At 46.1% G+C, this 20032-nt stretch overlaps 1 protein-coding gene across 1 annotated transcript in view; it reads right to left on the bottom strand.

Moving 5' to 3' along the window:
* Positions 1–20032, bottom strand: part of LOC109922617 (disheveled-associated activator of morphogenesis 2-like) — a 315937-nt gene that overhangs the window by 122967 nt on the left and 172938 nt on the right. Inside the window, exons 5-6 of the mRNA XM_048596662.1 lie at positions 16653–16747; positions 1088–1421 (exon numbers count right to left, since the gene is read on the bottom strand). Coding sequence (XP_048452619.1) covers positions 1088–1421; positions 16653–16747 — 429 coding nt within the window. The remainder of the gene's footprint in view (positions 1–1087; positions 1422–16652; positions 16748–20032) is intronic.

Here is a 20032-nt window from a genome sequence, read left to right as displayed (position 1 = left end):
GGACAGGACATGGCTGTGATGCACCACTCAGTCAAATATCTTGTTCTTTAAGGATCATTTCAACCTTTGACGATAGTATAAACAGGGCAATGCCAGATTGGTTATACAGTTCTTCTGATATTTGTTGCTGGTGTGCAATGGTCTGACATTGCCTGTGAACACTGCTGTCAATATTTCACACTTTTCCCACTGTCCGGAATCACTGGTGAGGACCAGCTGACATGAACAAAGGAGCATAGCATTGTCATTGGGATGTAAGTGCAGGCAAACAGGAGACATGGGATAGATCATGATTTATGTGCAACCAAATCACTCCCAGGTATCCATTACTCCATACCATCGACCATCTGAACCCCTCAGTTAGAATCCAGTCTGTAATTCACTCTCAGGTTTCCATTATAATATATATCAACCTTCTGAACCCCTCGATTAGATTCCAGTCTGTAACTCACTCTCGGGTTTCCATTATACTATATGTCAACCATCTGAACCCCTCAATTAGAATCCAGTCTGTAATTCACTCTCAGGTTTCCACTATAATATATATCAACCTTCTGAACCCCTCGATTAGATTCCAGTCTGTAACTCATTTTCAGGTATTCATTATTCTATATATAAACCATCTGAACCCCTGGATTAGATTCCAGCCTGTAACTCACTTTCAGGTTTCCATTATTCTATATATCAACCACCTGAACTTCTCAATTCGATTCCAGTCTGTATTATAGAATCCCAACAGTGTGGAAAGAGGCCATTTGGCTCATCAAGTCTGCGGGGCATCCCACCCAAACCCAGACTCCATCTTATCCCCGTAACCTGCATTTCCCATGGCTAATCCATCTAGCTTGCACATCTTTGGGCTATGAGAGAAAACCAGAGCAACCGGAGGAAACCCATGCAGACACAGGGAGAATGTACAAACTCCACACAGACAGTGGCCCGAGGCTAGAGTCGAACCTGGGTCCCTGGCGCTGTGAGGCAACAGTGGTAACCACTGAGCCACTGTGCTGCCCCTGAATGTAATCTCAAAGATGTATAACTGGCTGAACTTTGGACACTTATTGTCCTTGAGGAAGCCCTGCCTTACCTGGAAGCGAGTCCTCTCTGCTGCATAAACCTGGTAGTGCAACATTGCTTGCAGTATTTTCTTGTGCCCTCCAGCTACCAGACAAACTGCACCCAGGATCTCCAGCACTGCGATCTTGGTCTTGATGTTCTCCGTCCTGAGGCTGTGCGAAATGATGTTGATGCTCTCTGGGTGAGCCAGCACGTGCGCCCGGCCTTGGGAATTGTTCATCAGAGCCTTGATGCACCCTATAACGGATGTGTGAATGCGGCTCTCTGACGTGTCGTAGTCCATGCTTCGGAGGAAGTTCAACAGGCACGTAAGCCCATCCAGTTCGATGAATCGCATCACAAACCTGTGGGGTCAAAGAGCCACAAGATTAATGCACTGTCCCCCCCCGCCTTCTGTTTTTTACCCACCCCCTCCCATCCCCACCACTGCTCCCACCCACCTCCACCTTTGGGGTACAGTCGGGTCAGCACAAGAGACGCTTCCTCAGGCACAAGCTGCTCTAAACAGAACCAGCAGTCCACTGCTGTAGTCCAGAGGTAACAATATCCATCTCCAGCCTGTCCTTCCCTACCTCCAAGTCTTTGGGCGAGGTTCTGAGGAAGGGTCAACGGACCCGAAACGTTAACTCTGTTTTTTTCCTTCACAGATGCTGCCGGACCTGCTGGGCTTTTCCAGCAACTTTGTTTTTGTTCCTCGAGCTTTGTTGATTCCAGGTGGGATATTGTCAACGCCCAGATTTGGAGGAATGAGTTAACCCCACCTCAAACACTTTCTTCACCCACACCAACAAGATGAACCACAAAGGACCCCCTTTCACTGGTAGATGTTTTTCTCCCAAACCAAATGAACTTATGCCTTTTTTTTGAAGACGAGCGAATTTAACTAGACTTTCATGAATTATCAAACATGTGAATTTATTAGTGACTAAATGCAAAAAGAAGTAACAAGACTACACACACGCACACAGACTTGAAATAAGAAGCGAGCCCAACAAAAGATTGGGTTCAAAGATATAGTGCGCAGTCTCTGAGTTGCTCGCACAAAGTAAATAGTGGAATGCTGATAGCTGAGCAGTCGATTGAGGTTTTTGGCTCTGCAGCTGAGCAGAAATGATTTTCTATTGTTTGCTTTGGACTGGCTCGCTGACTAGCATCAAGCCTTCGGGGATCCCCAGCCACAAACCAGCCCGAGACCCCCAGCACCTCCTGAAGCTTTTAACATGCCCTGACAGCAGAGGAACGCAGTGGGCAAGGGGACTGAAAATCACAGATGGTTCTGCTGTTAATGAGCTAATAAAATCAAGATGGCAAAAAACAAGGCTGACCACTCCCATGCCCACTCAACTTCCGGAATTTGGGAAACCCGCCCAATGCAATGTGCTGCCTACTGTCCTTGTGCCAACAAGTAGTCTTTGCTTGGACCTCAAGGGATCAATATGAACATGGCAGATCTGGCATCAAGAGAAATCATCCTCGGCCTTTTCAATTGTAATTCCACACTCACAAATCCAGTTTTCTTCAGACATGGTCTGAATAGCCAAAATTCTTCAGGATGTTTGGGAAGCAGAGGGAACGAAGCTGGAGATTGTTGGGATACATAAACTGGTTGATTGGTCTCCACTGCCAAAGAATTAAATGTTTCCACCTTGGCATTCTCTCTTCATGAGCCACAGGCATGGGTAGCACGGTGGCTCAGTGGTTAGCACTGCTGCCTCACAGCACCAGGGATTTGGGTTCAATTCCACCCTCGGGTGACTGTCTGTGTGAAGTTTGCACATTCTCCCTGTGTCTGCGTGGGTTTCCTCTGGGTGCTCTGGTTTCCTCCCACAGTCCAAAGATTTGCAGGCTAGGTGGATTGGCCATGCTAAATTGTTCATGGTGTACAGGGATGTGTAGACTGGGTGGGTTATAGGGGGATGGGTCTGGGTGGGATGCTTGAAGGGCCAGTGTGGACTTGTTGGGCCAAAGGGCCTGTTTCCACACTGTAGGGCTTCTATGAAATCTGACAAGCACAAATCCACACTCACTTAAACAGGCAGAATCAAAGGTTAGACCCCAAAGCATCAAAAATTAAATGGTGACACAGTCCAATCCTCAGGATTGGATAGATCACACTTTCATTTTACTGTCTGTAGCGGTGAAAGAAAATGGCAAACACAAGGCTGGCACACCTTTACTTCCAGGGAGCCTCCTGCTGATTTGGATGTGGCCCTTCAAGAAGGGGATAGTCTGTCCCCACCTGCCAGGGACTGATTCCTCCCTTCCTCTCCCGCCACCCCAAACCCCACCTGCCAACTTCCCCAGCCCTTTCCCTTTCTCACCCTAACTGTCCTCCTGTTCCTGGGTGGCTCCTGGTAAAGCAGGAATACTTTGAAGCAACATTACGTCCCTCTTAAAATAAAATCTCAGTTTTTCTTAAGAGGAAGGTGCTGATTCGAAGTGTTAATGCCTCAGTCATACAAGAAAATTGAAGAAAAATCAGCGCACTGCCTGCATTACAACAGTGAATAACACTTCAAAACTACTTTAGGCAGGTGCTTTGGGATATCTTGTGGATGAGAAAGGTGATCTATGAAGGTGGGTCTCTCTTCCTTTCCTTAGAAAACTGACAAATTTAAGACAGCTTAACCACAAAGTTAATTCTGCTCCCTTGTACTGTTAGATTTGGCAATATGGGAGGCCATGGCATAGTGGCAATGTCACTGGGCTAGTAATCCAGAGCCCCTACTTGTGTTCTGAGGACATTGGTTCAAATCCCCCCATCACAGATAGTGAAATGTGTGGGGGAAAAGAAAAAAATGGGTGACTGGCAACTATGTAATTGGAATCAATAGTTGGTAAAACCAGCTTGGTTCATTAGTGTCCTTCAGGGAAGGAAATCTGTCCTCCTTACCCAGTCTGCAATCTGAGACCAGACTGACAGCAAAGTTGCTGACTCTTAAAAACCAAAAGAACTGCGGATGCTGTAAATCAGGAACAAAAACAAAGTTGCTGGAAAAGCTCAGCAGGTCTGGCAGCATCTGTGAAGGTAAAAACAGAGTTAACGTTTCGGGTCTGGTGACCCTTCCTCAGAACTCAGTGTTAATGAAAACATTAACTCTGTTTTTTCCTTCACAGATGCTGCCAGGCCTGCTCAGCTTTTCCAGCAACTTTGTTTTTGTTGCTGACTCTTAACTCTGGGTAAATTGGGATGGCCAATACACGCTGACAACATCCAAATAAACAAACAAACAAAAAATACCTGTCAGTCAGATCTTACAATGATAATACAAACCAAAGAGGAAATGTGCCATAGGCAGCGTTACAAAATAAAACTAAGCTGAAAGTTTCCCCATCATTACCTCTTACTTTCTCAGGTTTTCCTCCTTCCTGTCTGATCTCCATATCCTGTTACACCAAACAATTAATAGTACTGGATTGCTTAATAGTTGCAATTGAATTTAAAGTGGCAGCTGTGAGCCAGGAACACCAAATAAAACACTTGTGATTTTGTTTTTATGTTTGATGATGGAAGTCTTAGGCACTGTGGTGGCACAGTAGCTCAGTTGTTAGCACTGCTGCCTCACAGCACCAGGGACCTGGGTTCAATTCCACCCTCAGGTGACTGTCTGTGTGGAGTTTGCACATTCTCCCTGTGTCTGTGCAGGTTTCCTCCAGGTGCTGTGGTTTCCTCCCACAGTCCAAAGATGTGCAGGCTAGGTGGATTGGCCATGTTAAATTGCCTGCAATGTTCAGGGATGTGTAGATTAGGTGGGTTATAGGGGGATGGGTCTGGATGGGATGCTTTTGAGGTTCAGTGTGGACTGGTTGAGCCGAAGGGCCTGTTTCCACACTGTAGGGATTCTATGATTCTATCACACTGCTGAAAGAGGAGGGGGATCTTCAAGTATCCTGGCCCATGAAGCATTCTATCTAAAGCAAAAAGTAATAGTTATTCATTCCTTTCTTTGAAACATTAATTTGTGGGATGTGACTGTCACAAGCCAAGCCAACATTTATTGCCCATCCTTAATTGCCCTTGAGAAGCTGAGCTGCCTCCTTGAAATGCTGTGATCCACGTTCTGACTCTCTAGGATTTTGACCCAGCGAACAATGAAGGAACGGCGATATGTTTCCAAGTCAGGGCGGTTAGTGGGTTGGAGGGGGACATTTGCTGTTGTTACACGGTTGGGCAGGGCGATTGTGAAGTGGAAGTCAGGAAGCTACAATGTATGGCTCCTTTAAGAGATATTTTTTTGTCTGTCTGTGAGCAGCAGATGAAGTTGCCAGTACACAGAGCCTCAAAAAGTGAAACAAGCGTATCAAAAAAATCCTTAGAGGTGGCAGGCAAAGTAGCAATCTTGTTTCGATGTTGTGACAGGCTTGAATTTGGCCAATTAATTTAAACCAAGCACTTAGATACAGAAAGCCAATTGAGTTTAAATCTGATGGTGTTAACAACCTGAAACCAATCACATTATAAGCATTTGATTATGTCATTAAGACAAGGGGATTTGGAAAATCATAGAGAGCCATTCACTACATGTTCAAGTTCAGCTCTCAGAGAAAGCCCACCTAATTAATCAAAGGTACCACGGTATTTTAGCACAAAGGCCTCATTGAAGAAATTATAGAGATAAAACATCCCTGACAGCAGCATGAGCAGAAGAAAGGCATTTGTAAAGAGACTGGAGATGACAGAATATTCCAGAAGACAGTCTGTGCAAACTTGGAGAGATTAAGTTATAATTTATTGCTTCTTATTAATTGGGTTTATATTAGTGGGATTTGTCTTTATTTAAACAGCATTCCAGTGGAATTTAGTCCAGTTAGGGAGTAGTTAGTAGTCTGGGGGGATTGTCAGCTTGTTAGTAATTTTGTTAACTTGTTTATTGTTGGGTTAAATAAAAGAATTGTTTCTTGGTACTTCTAAAGGGGAGATCAGGGATATTTTTTCTTTTAATCACTCTTTGAATAGATTACAATGGGAAAGATGAGCTTCTCTGGGTAGACAAACAGGAGGCTGGAAGAACACAGCAGGACAGGCAGCATCTGAAGGAATGGAGCAATCAATGTTTCAGGTGTTACCCTTCCTCAGGACTGGAGGGATGAGACGGTGGCGAAGACAGGAGCTGAGGAGGGTCACATGGCTGTAGTAGTGGGTTTGTTTCGTGGTATGGTCGAAGAGTTGAAGGGCTGAACATGTCACGGCAGTGTGGCAGTGAGAAAGGAATTCATTGAGTTCATGTTTGAGGGATGGAAAGAACTTCTTCAAAGTGGGCATCCTTGGAAGAGACTTTGCAGTGGTAAAACTTAGAGACAAAAAAAAACACTGCAGATGCTGGAATCCAAGGTAGATAAACAGGGGGCTGGAAGAACACATCAAGCCAGGCAGCATCTGGAGGAAAGGAGCAGTCAACATTTCGGGTATTACCCTTCTTCAGGACTGAAGCTTCTCTGGGTGTTTTAAGGGGTAATTATTAGAGGGGAACCCCCTACTCCCGTCATAGCAGATTGGGGCTTGTGTTTTAGTTTAATCATCAGAGGGGCACTGTGTGCACACAGTGATTGACTCCTTCACCGACAGAACAACAGTCATTACACCTGACTGAACAAGAAGGGGGTTTGAGGTGGGGAGGGGTCTCTTAGGGGCACAATAGCTGTGAATAAGTTTTATCATGCAAACAGGCCTTAAAGCACAGGCCCCTAGGCTGTGTGGCTTTGGTCTTGATTTAATGCTGCATTGTTTATGCACTTATCACAGCTTGTATCTCAGACACCTTCTCTGCCTGCGCTAACAAGTCAGCATTTGTTGATTAGAGAGAAAAGAGTCTTAAAAAATCCGAAGGGAAAATAAATTCAGAGGCAAATGCACAGATTCCTATCTGTAAAATTATTGGGCATTAAATTACTGAGCATAAATCTTTCAGAACAGAGGATTTTTCGGTATGAGACAATGTCTCAGGGTGGAGGGGAAAACAAACAAATATAGGTGGGACAAAGTGGATCAAAGCAGATTGGAAAGGAGCGTGAGGAAAAAGAGACACAGAAGGTGAAAAATGCAACACGATTAAATAAAAGCGTGTGAGAAACATAATGTCACCAGTGAATATTCACTGATTGAAATAGAAATAAACTTTGGAAGAAATGTTCAGACAATTGCTGATTCTTCATCATCTTATTGAAAAGTCACAAATGATCTCATTGTCTCTCAAGTACTGGGTGTGGCTTGTTGCTGTGAGTTTGTTAAAATATTGTGACATTTCGTAGACCACAGGCTTGGAATTCCACAGTGCCGTGTAGCTGAACTAATTTTACTCTGATTAACGGTGCCTAATCTCCACATTAATTCTTTGCTTTCATCAGAAAGCATGGGGCTGTGTCCAAATGCCTTTGTCCTTGCTGTGTTCAGCTGAACAGCATTAAGAGTTAGCTCCAGAGCACCAAGGCTAGGATTCTTGTTGGATGGAAGCCTAGCTGACTTGAGATACTGTTATATGAGCAGGTCAGCTCACTGCGTTTCCTGAACTGCTGCTCACCTTTAAGATTGCTGGCACCAACCTCGTTAAGTGTGGGAAGCTACAGGACCTAAGACAGAAGTTGCTGGAAAAGCTCAGCAGGTCTGGCAGCATCTGTGAAGGAAAAAAATCAGAGTTAACATTTCGGTTCCGGTGACCCTTCCTCAGAACAGGGTCTGAAGAAGCGCCCCAACCTGAAACGTCAGCTTTCCTGCTCCTCTAATGCTGCCTGGCCTGCTGTGTTCTTCCAGCTCCACACTGTGTTATCTCCAACTCCAGCATCGGCAGTTCTTACTGTCTCTAGCCAACTGTGGTATGGCTGTCTGACCATAATGGCAACATGGCCAAGTTGGGCTGAAGGGCCTGTTTCCGTGCTGTAGGACTCTGATTCCATGACTCTATCTGGGTGTCATTTGCTGGGCAAGCACCTGTTGCACATCTCAATTGCCCAAAGGGCACTTAAATCTGAAGTCATTTTAGGAAGGAGTGATCATAATAATACTATGATGGAAATCTATGTAATTTTGGAAGTGAGGTGAAGGGTCTAGGCCCGAAACGTCAGCCTTCCTGCTCCTATGATGCTGCTTGGCCTGCTGTGTTCATCCAGCTCTACACCTTGTTATCTCAGATTCTCCAGCATCTGCAGTTCCTACTATCTCTGATTCAATCAGAAGTAGTGTCTTAAATTTAACCAAAAGAGACTAGAAAGGTATGAGATGAAAATAGGTTATGGTAGATTAGGAAATGACATTAAAATGTATGGTCATGGAGAGACAACGACATTTAAAGAACTAACACACGGATTACAGGAAAGATAAATTAACGCATGCTTAAAAATACTGGTAGGATTACACAGAGTCAACATGGATTTATAAAAAGGAAATCATGTTCAACAAATCTGTTGGCATTTATAAAGGATGTTTATTAGTCGATGCGTTGAATACAAGAACAAGGATGTTATGAAGAAACTGTACAATAAGTTAGGTAGGCCAAGGCTGGTGTACTTTTTATTTAATCATGGGAGGTGAGTATCTCTGGCTAGGCCAGCTTTTATTGCCCATCACTAATTGCCCAGAGGGCAGTTAAGAGTCAACCACATTGCTGTGGGTCCGGAGTCACATGTAGGCCAGACCAGGTAAGGATGGCGGTTTCCTTCCCTAAAGGGCATTAGTGAACCAGACGGGTTTTTCATGGTCATTGTTAGATCCTTAACTCTTTATTGAATTCAAATTCCACCATCTGCCATGGCAGGAATTTGAACCCGGATCCCCAGACCATTAGCTGAGTTTCTGGATTAACACTCTAGCAATAATACCACTGGGCTATCACCTTCTTGTATCGGTTTGCTCCCTTACCTGTGGAAAGATATGCTTGCCATAGAGGAAGTGCAGCAAAGATTCACCAAAATAAATTTTTGGGTGTTTGTCCTAGGAGAAAGGACTAAATAGAGTGGGCCAATGATCTCTGCAATTCAGAAGAATGGGCAGTAATCTCACTCAAATGTACAATTACCTTACAGGTTTAAAGAAGGAAGGATATTCCCCAGACAAGGGGAAGTAGAGGTCTCGGAGCACAAGAATCTTTGGAATCCTCTGGCCCTTAGGGCTGGGGAGGCTCAGTCGTTTAACATGCTCAAGACTGAGTTTGATAAACTACATTAAAAAAAAATCAAGTGATAAGGAGGTAGATGATTCGCCATGATCTCATTGAATGATAGTATGAGCTCAAAGGGCTGAAGGGCCTACTCCTGCTTCGATTTCTTGTGGTCTTATGTAATAGATGTCAACATAGAACAGAAGGTAATCCAAGGGAATATTATCCTTCAGTCATGCCCGGGTTGTTTGCTTCTTTGCCAGGGGATGGGATCAGGTTTGGTGAAGGGATGGAGTCCTTGGCTATGGGAAGGAGCCACGACTTGTTGACCACAGGAAGAATCCGAAACAGAGTCATTCCAGTGGCCTCACACACCGGCTAATGTAATACAAAACTAACAGCATTGGCAGCAGACTGAGTGCAGATCACACGGTCTTAGTCAGTAATGATGTGTTTCATGGCAAGGCAGAGAGGGGAGAAAGTCAATGCATAAAATAAGCCTTTCTGACTTGTGCCACGTTGAAGAATGGATGTAGAAATCCATTAAACAACTTTGCACCATGTGAGAAATTAATCTGGCCGGTGGCCCTTTTTTTTCCCCTCTCAAACTGTTATGCAACCAAAAGCAAATCTAAATTGGGCTGCAATTTGTAGATTGGAAATGAGTGTGCTCAGGTTTGGAAGGCTGCCCATTCAAAAAGGAACACTGCGCTTTCTTGAGCAGAGTTTGTCACTTAATTAAAGTGCTGTGGCTGTGACAAACCTCCATTATACTTTACCTCAGGTGGCCAGGCAACTCTCCACCTCCCTCCAGCCCTGAACGTCAACAGTCAATAAGGCAGCACTAATTGGTTGCACATAGGATGTGTAATCAAGCACTACTCTTGAGGGGCTGGGGATTATCATCTGAAATGTACCAACAAGCCTGGCAGGAGACTTTTGCGAAAAAAAGGAAGAAAACTGGCCAAGAAAAGCAGGGAGTGGTTTAACAGCAGCTACATGTGCAAATGGCTGACAGGCTTGGCAGCTCAAATGAAGCACACTTACTGCAAGGTCATCTTACTTCCATTGGCTAATGATTTATTTGATAGCAGGTCTGGGAGACCTCAGTTACGTGCAGATACCAGAGAATCTGGATTGTTCCTCTCAATGCAGAGGACAAGAGGCGACGAATTAACGGAGATGTGCAAAATCTTTTGACAGGATAAATATGAACAAAACGTTCCACCAGGAAGTTGCCCGGTCTCAAGGGCATTGGCTATGAGGAAAGGTTAAAAAGACTAGGATTGTTTTCACTGGAAAGACAGCAGCTGAGAGACCTGATAGAGGTCTACAAAATTATGAGAGGGATAGATAGGGTGGTCAGAGGCTTCTTCCCAGGGTTGAAGTTTCAATTACAAGGGAGCACTGGTTCAAGGTGAGAGGGTGAAAGTTTAAGGGAGATGTGTAAGGGAAGTTTTTCATGCATAGGAACCTGGAATGCATTGCCAGAGGAGGCGCTGGAAGCAGGCACGTTGGTGACATTTAAGAGGCATCTGGATGGTTACATAAATAGAGAGGGAATAGAGGGATACGGACCAAAAAGGGGCAGAAGGTTTGTTTTTTTAGTTTAGTCAATGCATGATGATCAGCACAGGGTCGGAGGGCCAAAGGGCCTGTTCCTGTGCTGTATTTCTCTTTTGTTCTTTGTTGCTCTTTTGTTTCCACTGGCAGATTCAGTAGTAATTTATGAAAAGGAAATGGGTTCTGAAGGGGAACGTCTGAAGGGGCTTGAGCAGGGATATGTGGAAAGGGTAGTGGAGTGTGGCTAATTTGGATAACTCTTTCAAAGGGCTAGTCACATCAGGCTGAATGGCCTCCCTCTGTGGTAGAAGATTCGACATCAGAGATTGAAACAGCTGACACTGGGCAACAGCAGTTTGGTATCTGACTTCTCTCAGCTCCATCACTGAACTGAAGGTCTGCAGGTATGTCCTAGCCTAGCTCATCTGTGTCAGCCTATTGTTTGAACTGGAGAGATTGGGCTGTTAAGGGGGAAAAGAGGTCAGACATTGATAATCCATCCATTCGTTCTCCATACAAAGGACTACCTCTCAGAGACCACTGACTATTGATTAGAAAGAGCAGGGGATCTAAATGTCTCTAACCTCAGAGTGAAGTGGCTCATCATCACCCAACAGTTTAGAACCTGGTAGGCAGGTGCCAAAGAGATGTTCGGCTGGGTATGCCCTTTCAAATGGATATCTTCAACAAAATCAAAACAAGGGAGATCCCTCTCAAGTACTGGCCAATATTTATCCTTCAACCAACACCAGGAACAGATTTATCTCCGTCATTGTTTGAGGGATTTTGACTCAGAGAATTTAGGTTTGCCAATCGTTAAGTGGGTGCAGTTCACAAAACAAGGGATGAATTGTCTGTGAGGGATTTTGGGAGCTAAGGAAGATGCTGCATTAAGACAGATTTGTGTTTTTAATGTCGCAAGGTCAGTGAATCGAACTTTGTCCAAATCTGCCCTTGATATCAAGGCCACATTTGACCGAGTGTGGCATCAAGGAGCCTGAACAAAAAAGGAGTCAATGGGTATCAGGGGGCGAGCTCTCCACTGGTTGGAGTCATACCTGGCACACAGGAAGATGGTTGTGGTTGTTGGAGGTCAGTCATCTCAGCTCCAGGACATCTCTGCAAGAGTTCCTCAGGGTAGTGTCCTAGGCTCAACCATTATCAGCTGCTTCATCAATGACCTTCCCTCCATCATAAGGTCAGAAGCAGGGATGTTAACCGATGATCACACAATGTTCAGCACCATTCGTGACATCTCAGATACTAAATCGTTTACATCCAAATACAACAAGACCTAGACAATATCTACTTTCAGGCTAACTATTAGAAATTAGTGAATAGCGAGCAAGGGCCATCTCTAACAAAAGAGAATCTAACCTTTGTCTCTTGACATTCAATGGCATAACGATCACTGAATCCTCTTCTGTGAACATTTGGTAGCTGACTATTGACGAGAAACTGAACTGGCCTAGTTTCATAAGAATAGTGGCTACAAGAACAGGTCAGAAACTAGGAATCCTGCAGTGAGTAACTCACCTTCTGACTTCCCAAAGCCTGTCCATCATCTACAAGGCACAAATCAGTCAGGGAAAAAGGGGTTTGGAGGAAAAGGCAGGAACGTTCAGTTCATTCAGGATTATCAGCTCGGCCATGATCCCATTGTATAGTGGTGCAGTCTTGATGGGCTGAAAGCCTAGTGCTGCTCCTCCATCTTATGGCCTTACAATCTCTAGTCAGAAGCGTCACAGAATACTCCCCACTTATCTGGCTGTGTCCAACTTCAACAACCACTCAAAAAGCATGGCACCATCCAGGACAAAGCAGCTTGGCTCTTAAGACAGCACCTTCCAAACCCACAAACACTTCCGTCTGGAAGGCCAAGGGCAGCAGATACATGGGAACACTACCACCTGCAAGTTCCCCTCCAAGCTACTCGCCATCCTGACTTGGAATTATATCGCCCTTCCTTTGCCGTCAATGGGTCAAAACTCTAGAAGCCTCTCCCTAATGCCTTTGAGTGTGTACATTCACCAAATGGACTGCAGTGATTCAAGAAGACAGCTCACCACCACCTTCTCAAGAGCAACTAGGGATGAGCAGGAAATGCTGTCCCAGCCAGCGGTGCCCACATCCCATGAACAAATAATAAAAAAAATTAAGGTAACGAATGAAGGTGTAATCTGTTTCGCCATTTCAACAGGGCAACCCCTCCATCCCATGAATCAGCCCTCTTTTGATTCAAGGACGCCGAATATCCTGGGAAAATGCAGAAGCCCTCAGTTTTCCGAAGCTCCGCTGACTCCCAGGCTATGTTTGGGCTAGAGAGATCCAGCACACTTTGTGGAAAGAGGTGCCCCAGGTGGAGAGTAATGCCAGTTCTCCACTCGAGCTGCCACCTTTGGTCCTTGAATCAAGGTGGGGTGGGTAAAGGTTGAGGCACAGAGCTGCCACGATGTACCTGAGGAGGAAGGGGAACAAGTTTGAAGTGGTCATGGACTCATTCCCAATGTCCCATTCCTGTGGTTGTACAGTCAGCCTCTTTGAAGTGACTGAAGCAATAAATAAGTGGAATTGCTGTTCTTTCGATAACACTTGCCACAGCCCTGAGTAAGTGTTTTGCCTGCAGGACCTACGACTACAAGGATCTTTCAAATGTTAAAGATTAAAAACAACATCATGGGGAATCAACATTATTCTGTTACCATGGCTCTCCAGTGTAATTATCCACGGCAGAATTTGGGCTTGCCTTCTGTCTAAATTGGCAGTGCCAGTGTTTTGTTTGTTCATTTTCAATTAAGTTCAGCGCAAATGCAATGAGGACGAAGAAGTTGTTTCCATTTCTGTGTGAGGTTTTCACTTGAACACGGCAAAGTACTTTAATGTTAATCTGCTCGTGCCTTTCGTTTTTACTTAACGTCAAGAGGGAACATGACACGTTCTCGGGGCTGTACTCAGGTACTGCAATTGAAGGTGGAATCCATCCAAGTTCTCATATAGTACAGTGCACTCCGACTCAATATGGATGGGGCAGCTCTCCAAAGGAAAGCACAGCGTGACCGTGTTAGCAAATTTGTCACGGCAAATGAAGCCTGACCAGAGGAGCCCTTCCACTGTGTTCGAGGTGGCCCAGAGCTCTGAATCCAGCTCGATTATCGGGCTGGAGTGGATTCCTGAAGCCTTGCCGAAAGACCAAGACAGCACAAGCCAAACTGGAGGGGCAGAGACCCACTTGATCTTTTTGATCCCAAGCATCAGCATCGACCAGCACAGCACTCCACTGTCTCATAGGTTACCCTGGTGTCACCCAGCTGTTGCTGCATTCTGCACAAAGGAAGGCCAGCCCAGCTCCTGTCCTCAACTAATCGTTCACCATTCTCTGTCACACACACACACACACAGGGACACACACACACAGGGACACACACACACACATAGGGACACACACACACACACACACACACACACACACACATACACACGTGCGCACACATGCACACACACATACACACACGTACACACCCATACACTCACACACACACAGACACAAACACTCACTCACTCTCTCTCACACACACACACACACACACTCACACAGACACACAGACACACACACACAGACACACACACAAACACACACATACACTCACTCACTCTCTCTCTCTCACACACACACACACTCTCTCTCGCACACACACACTCACACAGACACACACACACACACACACAGACACTCACACACACTCACTCACTCTCTCATACACACACACACTCACACACACACACACGCACACACAGACACACACACAAACACACACATACACTCACTCTCTCTCTCACACACACACACACACACACACACTCACACAGACACACATACCCCACCTCACTCCCACACCCTGCCTCAGTCCCGCCGCCCCCCTTCACATTTGGACATATGACATAACTCCCTCACTGTCGCTGGGTCAAAATCAAGGAAATAATAAAATGCAGCACAGGAAGAGGCCACCTTGCCTGTGCCAGCTGTTTGACAGGGTTCTCTAATTAGACCCACACCCTACACTTTCCCATTGGAGCTGCAAATTACTCTTCAAGTCTTTGTCCAATTTCTTTCGGGAGGTTTTAACTGAACTGCAACTTTTCAAAACCTCTGCTGACTCCAGATTCTTGTGCATCCCTGAGTTTAATTGTTCCACTACTAAAGGTCCGGCCTTCCCTGACTGAGGAATGCTCTGAAATTGACTCCCTAAACCACCCCAACCCCCACCGCACCTCACTTTCTGCATTTGACACACCTCTTAAATGCCACATCTTCAAGCGATCTTTGGGCCATCTGACCATTACGTCCTTACAGTTATTTGATCATTTCACCAAGTATCACCTTGGGCAGTGTAGTCAGTGGTACTATGTAAGTGTAAGTTGTTGTTGAGACTGTCTCCCCCACTATCCCAGGCAATACATCTCACATCAGAACCACAGAGGTTTGCCTCAAACAAAGCAGAAATTCCCGGATAACAAGGTGTAGAGCTGGATGAACACAGCAGGCCAAGCACCATCAGAGGAGCAGGAAGGCTGACGTTTCGGGTCTGGACCCTTCTTCAGAAATGGGGGAGGGGAAGGGTGTTCTGAAATAAATAGGGAGAGGGGGGAGGCGGATAAAAGATGGATAGAGGAGAAGATAGGTGGAGAGGAGACAGACAGGTCTAAAAGGCGGCACGGAGCCAGTAAAGGTGAGTGTAGGTGGGGAGTTAGGGAGGAGATAGGTCAGTCCAGGGAGGATGGACAGGACCAGGGGGCGGGGATGAGGCTGGTAAGTAGGAGGTGGAGGTGGGAGTGGGGGTGGGGTTTGAGGTGGAAATTCCAGGAAAAGCTCAGCAGATCTGGCAGAGAAATCAGTGACCCTTTTGTCAGGACTGTAACGTTTCCCTCGTGCCCCCTTCAGTTCCTGTGCAGCTCTCATCGAATGAGTCTTCAGTGCTATGTTGAAGGAGAGATAAGGAGTTCGCTCTGTGCTGTCCTGGACAAGAGCTATTGTTCAACTATCGGATCATCGGATCATTTCCGGTGACCCGAAACGTTAACTCTTTTTTCCTTCAAAGATACTGCCAGACTTGCTGAGCTTTTCCAGCAACCTTGTTTTTGTTCCTTGTGTTCTGAAGCCTGACAGGGAAGGACTCAGTGGAAAGGACTATAATTTGAGTACTTTTTAAAGATACTTTTATTCTTATTCTGAACTTTGAGTAAGTTGAGTGCTTCTTAAAACTTTGTATTCCTATGCTAACCTATTTTTTAAAACTCTTTCTATTCAGTAACAAACACTTCAAGTACCCGAAGTACCCAGTACCTAAGATAACACCAAAGCAGCAACATTACAAACTTTTCACTGCACGTGACAATAAAGACTATTCTATTCTAAAAAAAAGTGAATTAATTTTTTCTTAGTATTCCATGGCAATGTTAACTCCTTGTGCAGAGATATCATAGATCATAGCGTCCCTACAGTATGGAAACAGGCCCTTTGGCCCAACAAGTCCACACCAACCCTCAGAGGATCCCACCCAGACCCATCCCCCTATAATCCACCTCAGCTACACATCCCTGAACACTATGGGGTAATTTAGCACGGCCAATCCACCTGGCCTGCACATCTCTGGACTGTGGGAGGAAACCGGAGCACTCGCAGGAAACCCATACAGACACAGAGAGAACGTGCAAACTTCACACAGACAGTTGCCCGAGGGTGGAATCAAACTTAGGTTTCTGGCACTGTAAGGCAGCAGTGCTAACCACTGAGCCACCGTGAGGATTGGAGGCGGAACAGGGAGACCCCCAGAGGGACTGAGGAGCACAAATACATTGACAGAGCCGGGACACAGGGAAAACTGCCTGTAACACCGACAGATCCATCTCCCAGCAATCCGGTACCTCATTGGTTGTGTCCTAAGAGCTGTCTTAAGTCCTTCGACGACTGTGTTTCTCATCTCCATTTCCTCTTCATCGAAGGCAAAAACCGTCTGCATCTGTGAAAGGGAGCAGATCATTCACTCGTCTGTCGTGGACAATACACAAACGCCTCCCTCCAAAACCAGGCCCACAAATAATTCGGTGAAAAGCCTGCCCCCTTCACAGTACAATGCTGCCGTAGACACCGAGTCAACAGTACTGTAGCAATATGGACCAATTGCCTGTGGTGGACAGAAGAAAGGCCCCTTACGGATGGGTGTTTACAAAGGATCTGAACTCAGGCAGGGAAAGAGTCGCTGCATTTCCAAAGCAACAATAAGAAAGCCAGAAGGGGCAAGGAAAGGAATGCCAGAAGATTATGACCAGAGCACCTGAAATCCTTGCCAATAAAGGTGGAGTGCAGAACAGGTCACAGTTGGAGGGCCAAAAGGAAGGGACAGTGGGTGTAAAGGTGGGGTGGGGATAAAAGAGGGAGCTGGGGAGCACACAGAGAGATTTGATTCCAAATTGGATGTGTTTGGGGAACGGGACGCTAACTTGGATCAGCCTGGACATAGGAGAGATGCCAAAATTGTCAAGAAATTGAGTGATTGACTGATTGATTGATTGATTTATCGAAAGGTCTCATGAAAAGTGAAAAGCACAAGGTACCATTTTAAACCCAATTGTGTTTGAATAAACTGGTTCAAGTGGGGAGTTTGGCAGCAACAGCTTGCATTTGTATAGCACCCTTTGTGCAGCAAAATACCCCAAGATACTTCACAGAGACGACGACCGAATAAAATGGGACACCCTGGGCAGGAATTTGGTTGTGAGACGGGGACTGCAATGCACTGACAGCTGTTGACATGCTGCTTCCCCAGGCCTGATTTTGGTGGAGGCTGGCCCCTTTACAAACAGTTACTTGCACTGCCATAACAGATAGACACCAAATCAAGGAGGGGGCCCCTGCTCCTCCAAGGAAGGTTCCAGAAAGTAGGCAGGCTGGCGGTGATGTGTGAAACACACTCAGAGTAAGCAAAAAGCCTCACTGCAGAAAGATTTGAGCATGTGGAAGCAGGCCATTTGGCCCATCAAATTAACACCGACCCACCAAAGAGCACCCCGCCCAGACCCTCCCTTGTAACCCTGCATTTCCCACAGCTAATCCACCTAGCCTGCATTTCTTTGGACTGTGACAGAAAACCCACGCAGACACGGGGAGAATGTGCAAACTCCCACATAGACAGTCACCCGAGGGTGGGATTGAACCCAGGTCCCTGGCGCTGTGAAGGCAGCAGTGCTAACCACTGAGCCACCGTGCCACCCAGCAGTGCCTGATGCTGCCGTGTGGACAGAGGCCTGACCCGACGCTACAGCAGTCTGGCAGCTGTGGTCATTATTATTTCCGTAAAGTATTGAAAAATGCTGAGACACATGACCCGTGTTACCTACAACAGCAGGCTCCCTCCACTCTCAGGGCCTTCGGCTTCAGGAACCTGCTCACCAGCTTTAACTGCATGTCGTAGCTGTGAACCACTCATTCCTCGGGATATCATGTCGATGGACTAATCCCAGTGCAGTGCCAGGTCAGGAAAGAAAATTTGATCGCCGGGTCTTCCCCTGGTTCCTTTACCTTATCCAGCCCTTGAAGTCCTCACTTCTTGGGGAAGGTGATGGCCAAGTGGTATTACCATTGGTCTATTAACCTGGGGACTCTGGTAATATTTCTAGGGAGCTGGGTTCAACTCCCACCATAGCAGATAGTGAAATTTGAATTCAATAAGTATCTGGAAGCAAGAGTCTAATGGTGTGGAAACTATTGTCACTTTTTTTGTGGGACAGCTTCTCTTTAGGGAAGGATACTGCCATCCTCGCCTGGTCTGGACTACACGTGACTCCAAACCCACAGCAATGTGGTTGACACTTCACAGCCCCCTGGGCTATTAGGGATGGGCAATGAACGCTGCTCTAGCCAATGATACCACAGCCCATGAATGAATAAATAAAAAAAACTCCTCCAAAACGGGCCTCTTCGGAATCCCTGGCATTAATCGTTCCGTCATCAGAGATCCCATAAAGCTCTGGAATTCTGTCCCTAAGCTCTCTGTCCCTCTCTCCTCTCTGGCCTTGTGGCACAGAGGGACTGGGGGTTGCAGCTGTGACCAGCTCTTTGAGCACTGTCCACCGGCAGAGAGATGACTTCGGCCTCTGCGGCAAATCTCGAAGTGAGTTGGTGCTCAGTTTTGTGCCATGATCAGACCGGTGAGGCTTATTGGGCTGTTCCACTGTGCTAGGAGCACTGGACGAAGGCAACGTTATTGCTGGGAGTGGGCTCGAGATTGTTCCATATGTTAGGTCGTCGGCCGCAGTTTCTCAAAGCAGCGGATTTGCGGCGGATTAAAATAGATGCAAGATGGGAAGCAGTAACGAGCAATGGACTATTAACTGGCTACCCACACACAGTGGCTTCATTGAGCTTTCCATGTGTGCTCATGGCAGTGGGTTGCTGGAAGAGAGCAGTCAACTTTCCATCTTAGTGGGTAAACAAGAGTTGTAGGCAGTAACGGATGGAAATCAGGACGGCATCTGGATGTTAACAGCAGGGGGGATTAACAATAACTGCATGTGATTCCTTTCCTGACAGCACACGAAGCAGAAATACTTTATTAAAAAACATGATTTATCAGGGGATGTGTTGCTCACCCACAGCTGTGACCTTTGCAGTTTGAGGGCACGGTTTGTGAAACCCTTTGCTCGGCCTGTCATGGGTAAAGGATATCATTTGTGAAACACACATTTTGACACTCGCTGGTATGCGTTCTGCTCTTGTCGCAGGTTTGCAGCTTGTTATTTAGTTGAGAGGGGTAGATGAAACGCATTGCCCCCTGTGGGAACACCCTAAAGCAATAGGGCATAACCTCAAATTTAGTCTGCGAGCCAATTGGTGGGGGGCGGGGGGTTTCAGAAAATATTTCATCATTGCTGAAATCGGTAAGGCCCCAAACAAGCTGTTGAGACTGGGTAAGAGTGAGGTTGACGGATTTTGAGTAAGTGACAGTGTTAAGGTTATGATCCCAAAGATACTGAACGATACAGGGACAGGAAAGATGGGCCCACTGGCCTCCTTCTGCGCTGTAACACTTGTGTGATTCTGGGAAATCAGACATGAGCTCATTTAAAGGTGAAAGGGCCTGGAGGGGCTGAATGGCACACTCCTGTTCTTAAAGAAATTTATATTACAAGTCAAGTCGCAAGGAGCCAGCTAAGAAAACACACACACACTCACACACACACACACACTCACACACAGACACAAACACACACACACACACTCAGGGACACACACACACACACACACA

The sequence above is a fragment of the Rhincodon typus genome, chromosome 5, assembly GCF_021869965.1.
Source record: "Rhincodon typus isolate 14 chromosome 5, sRhiTyp1.1, whole genome shotgun sequence".
NCBI classification, from domain to species: domain Eukaryota; kingdom Metazoa; phylum Chordata; class Chondrichthyes; order Orectolobiformes; family Rhincodontidae; genus Rhincodon; species Rhincodon typus.
This window is presented reverse-complemented; position numbering and strand designations above follow the sequence as displayed.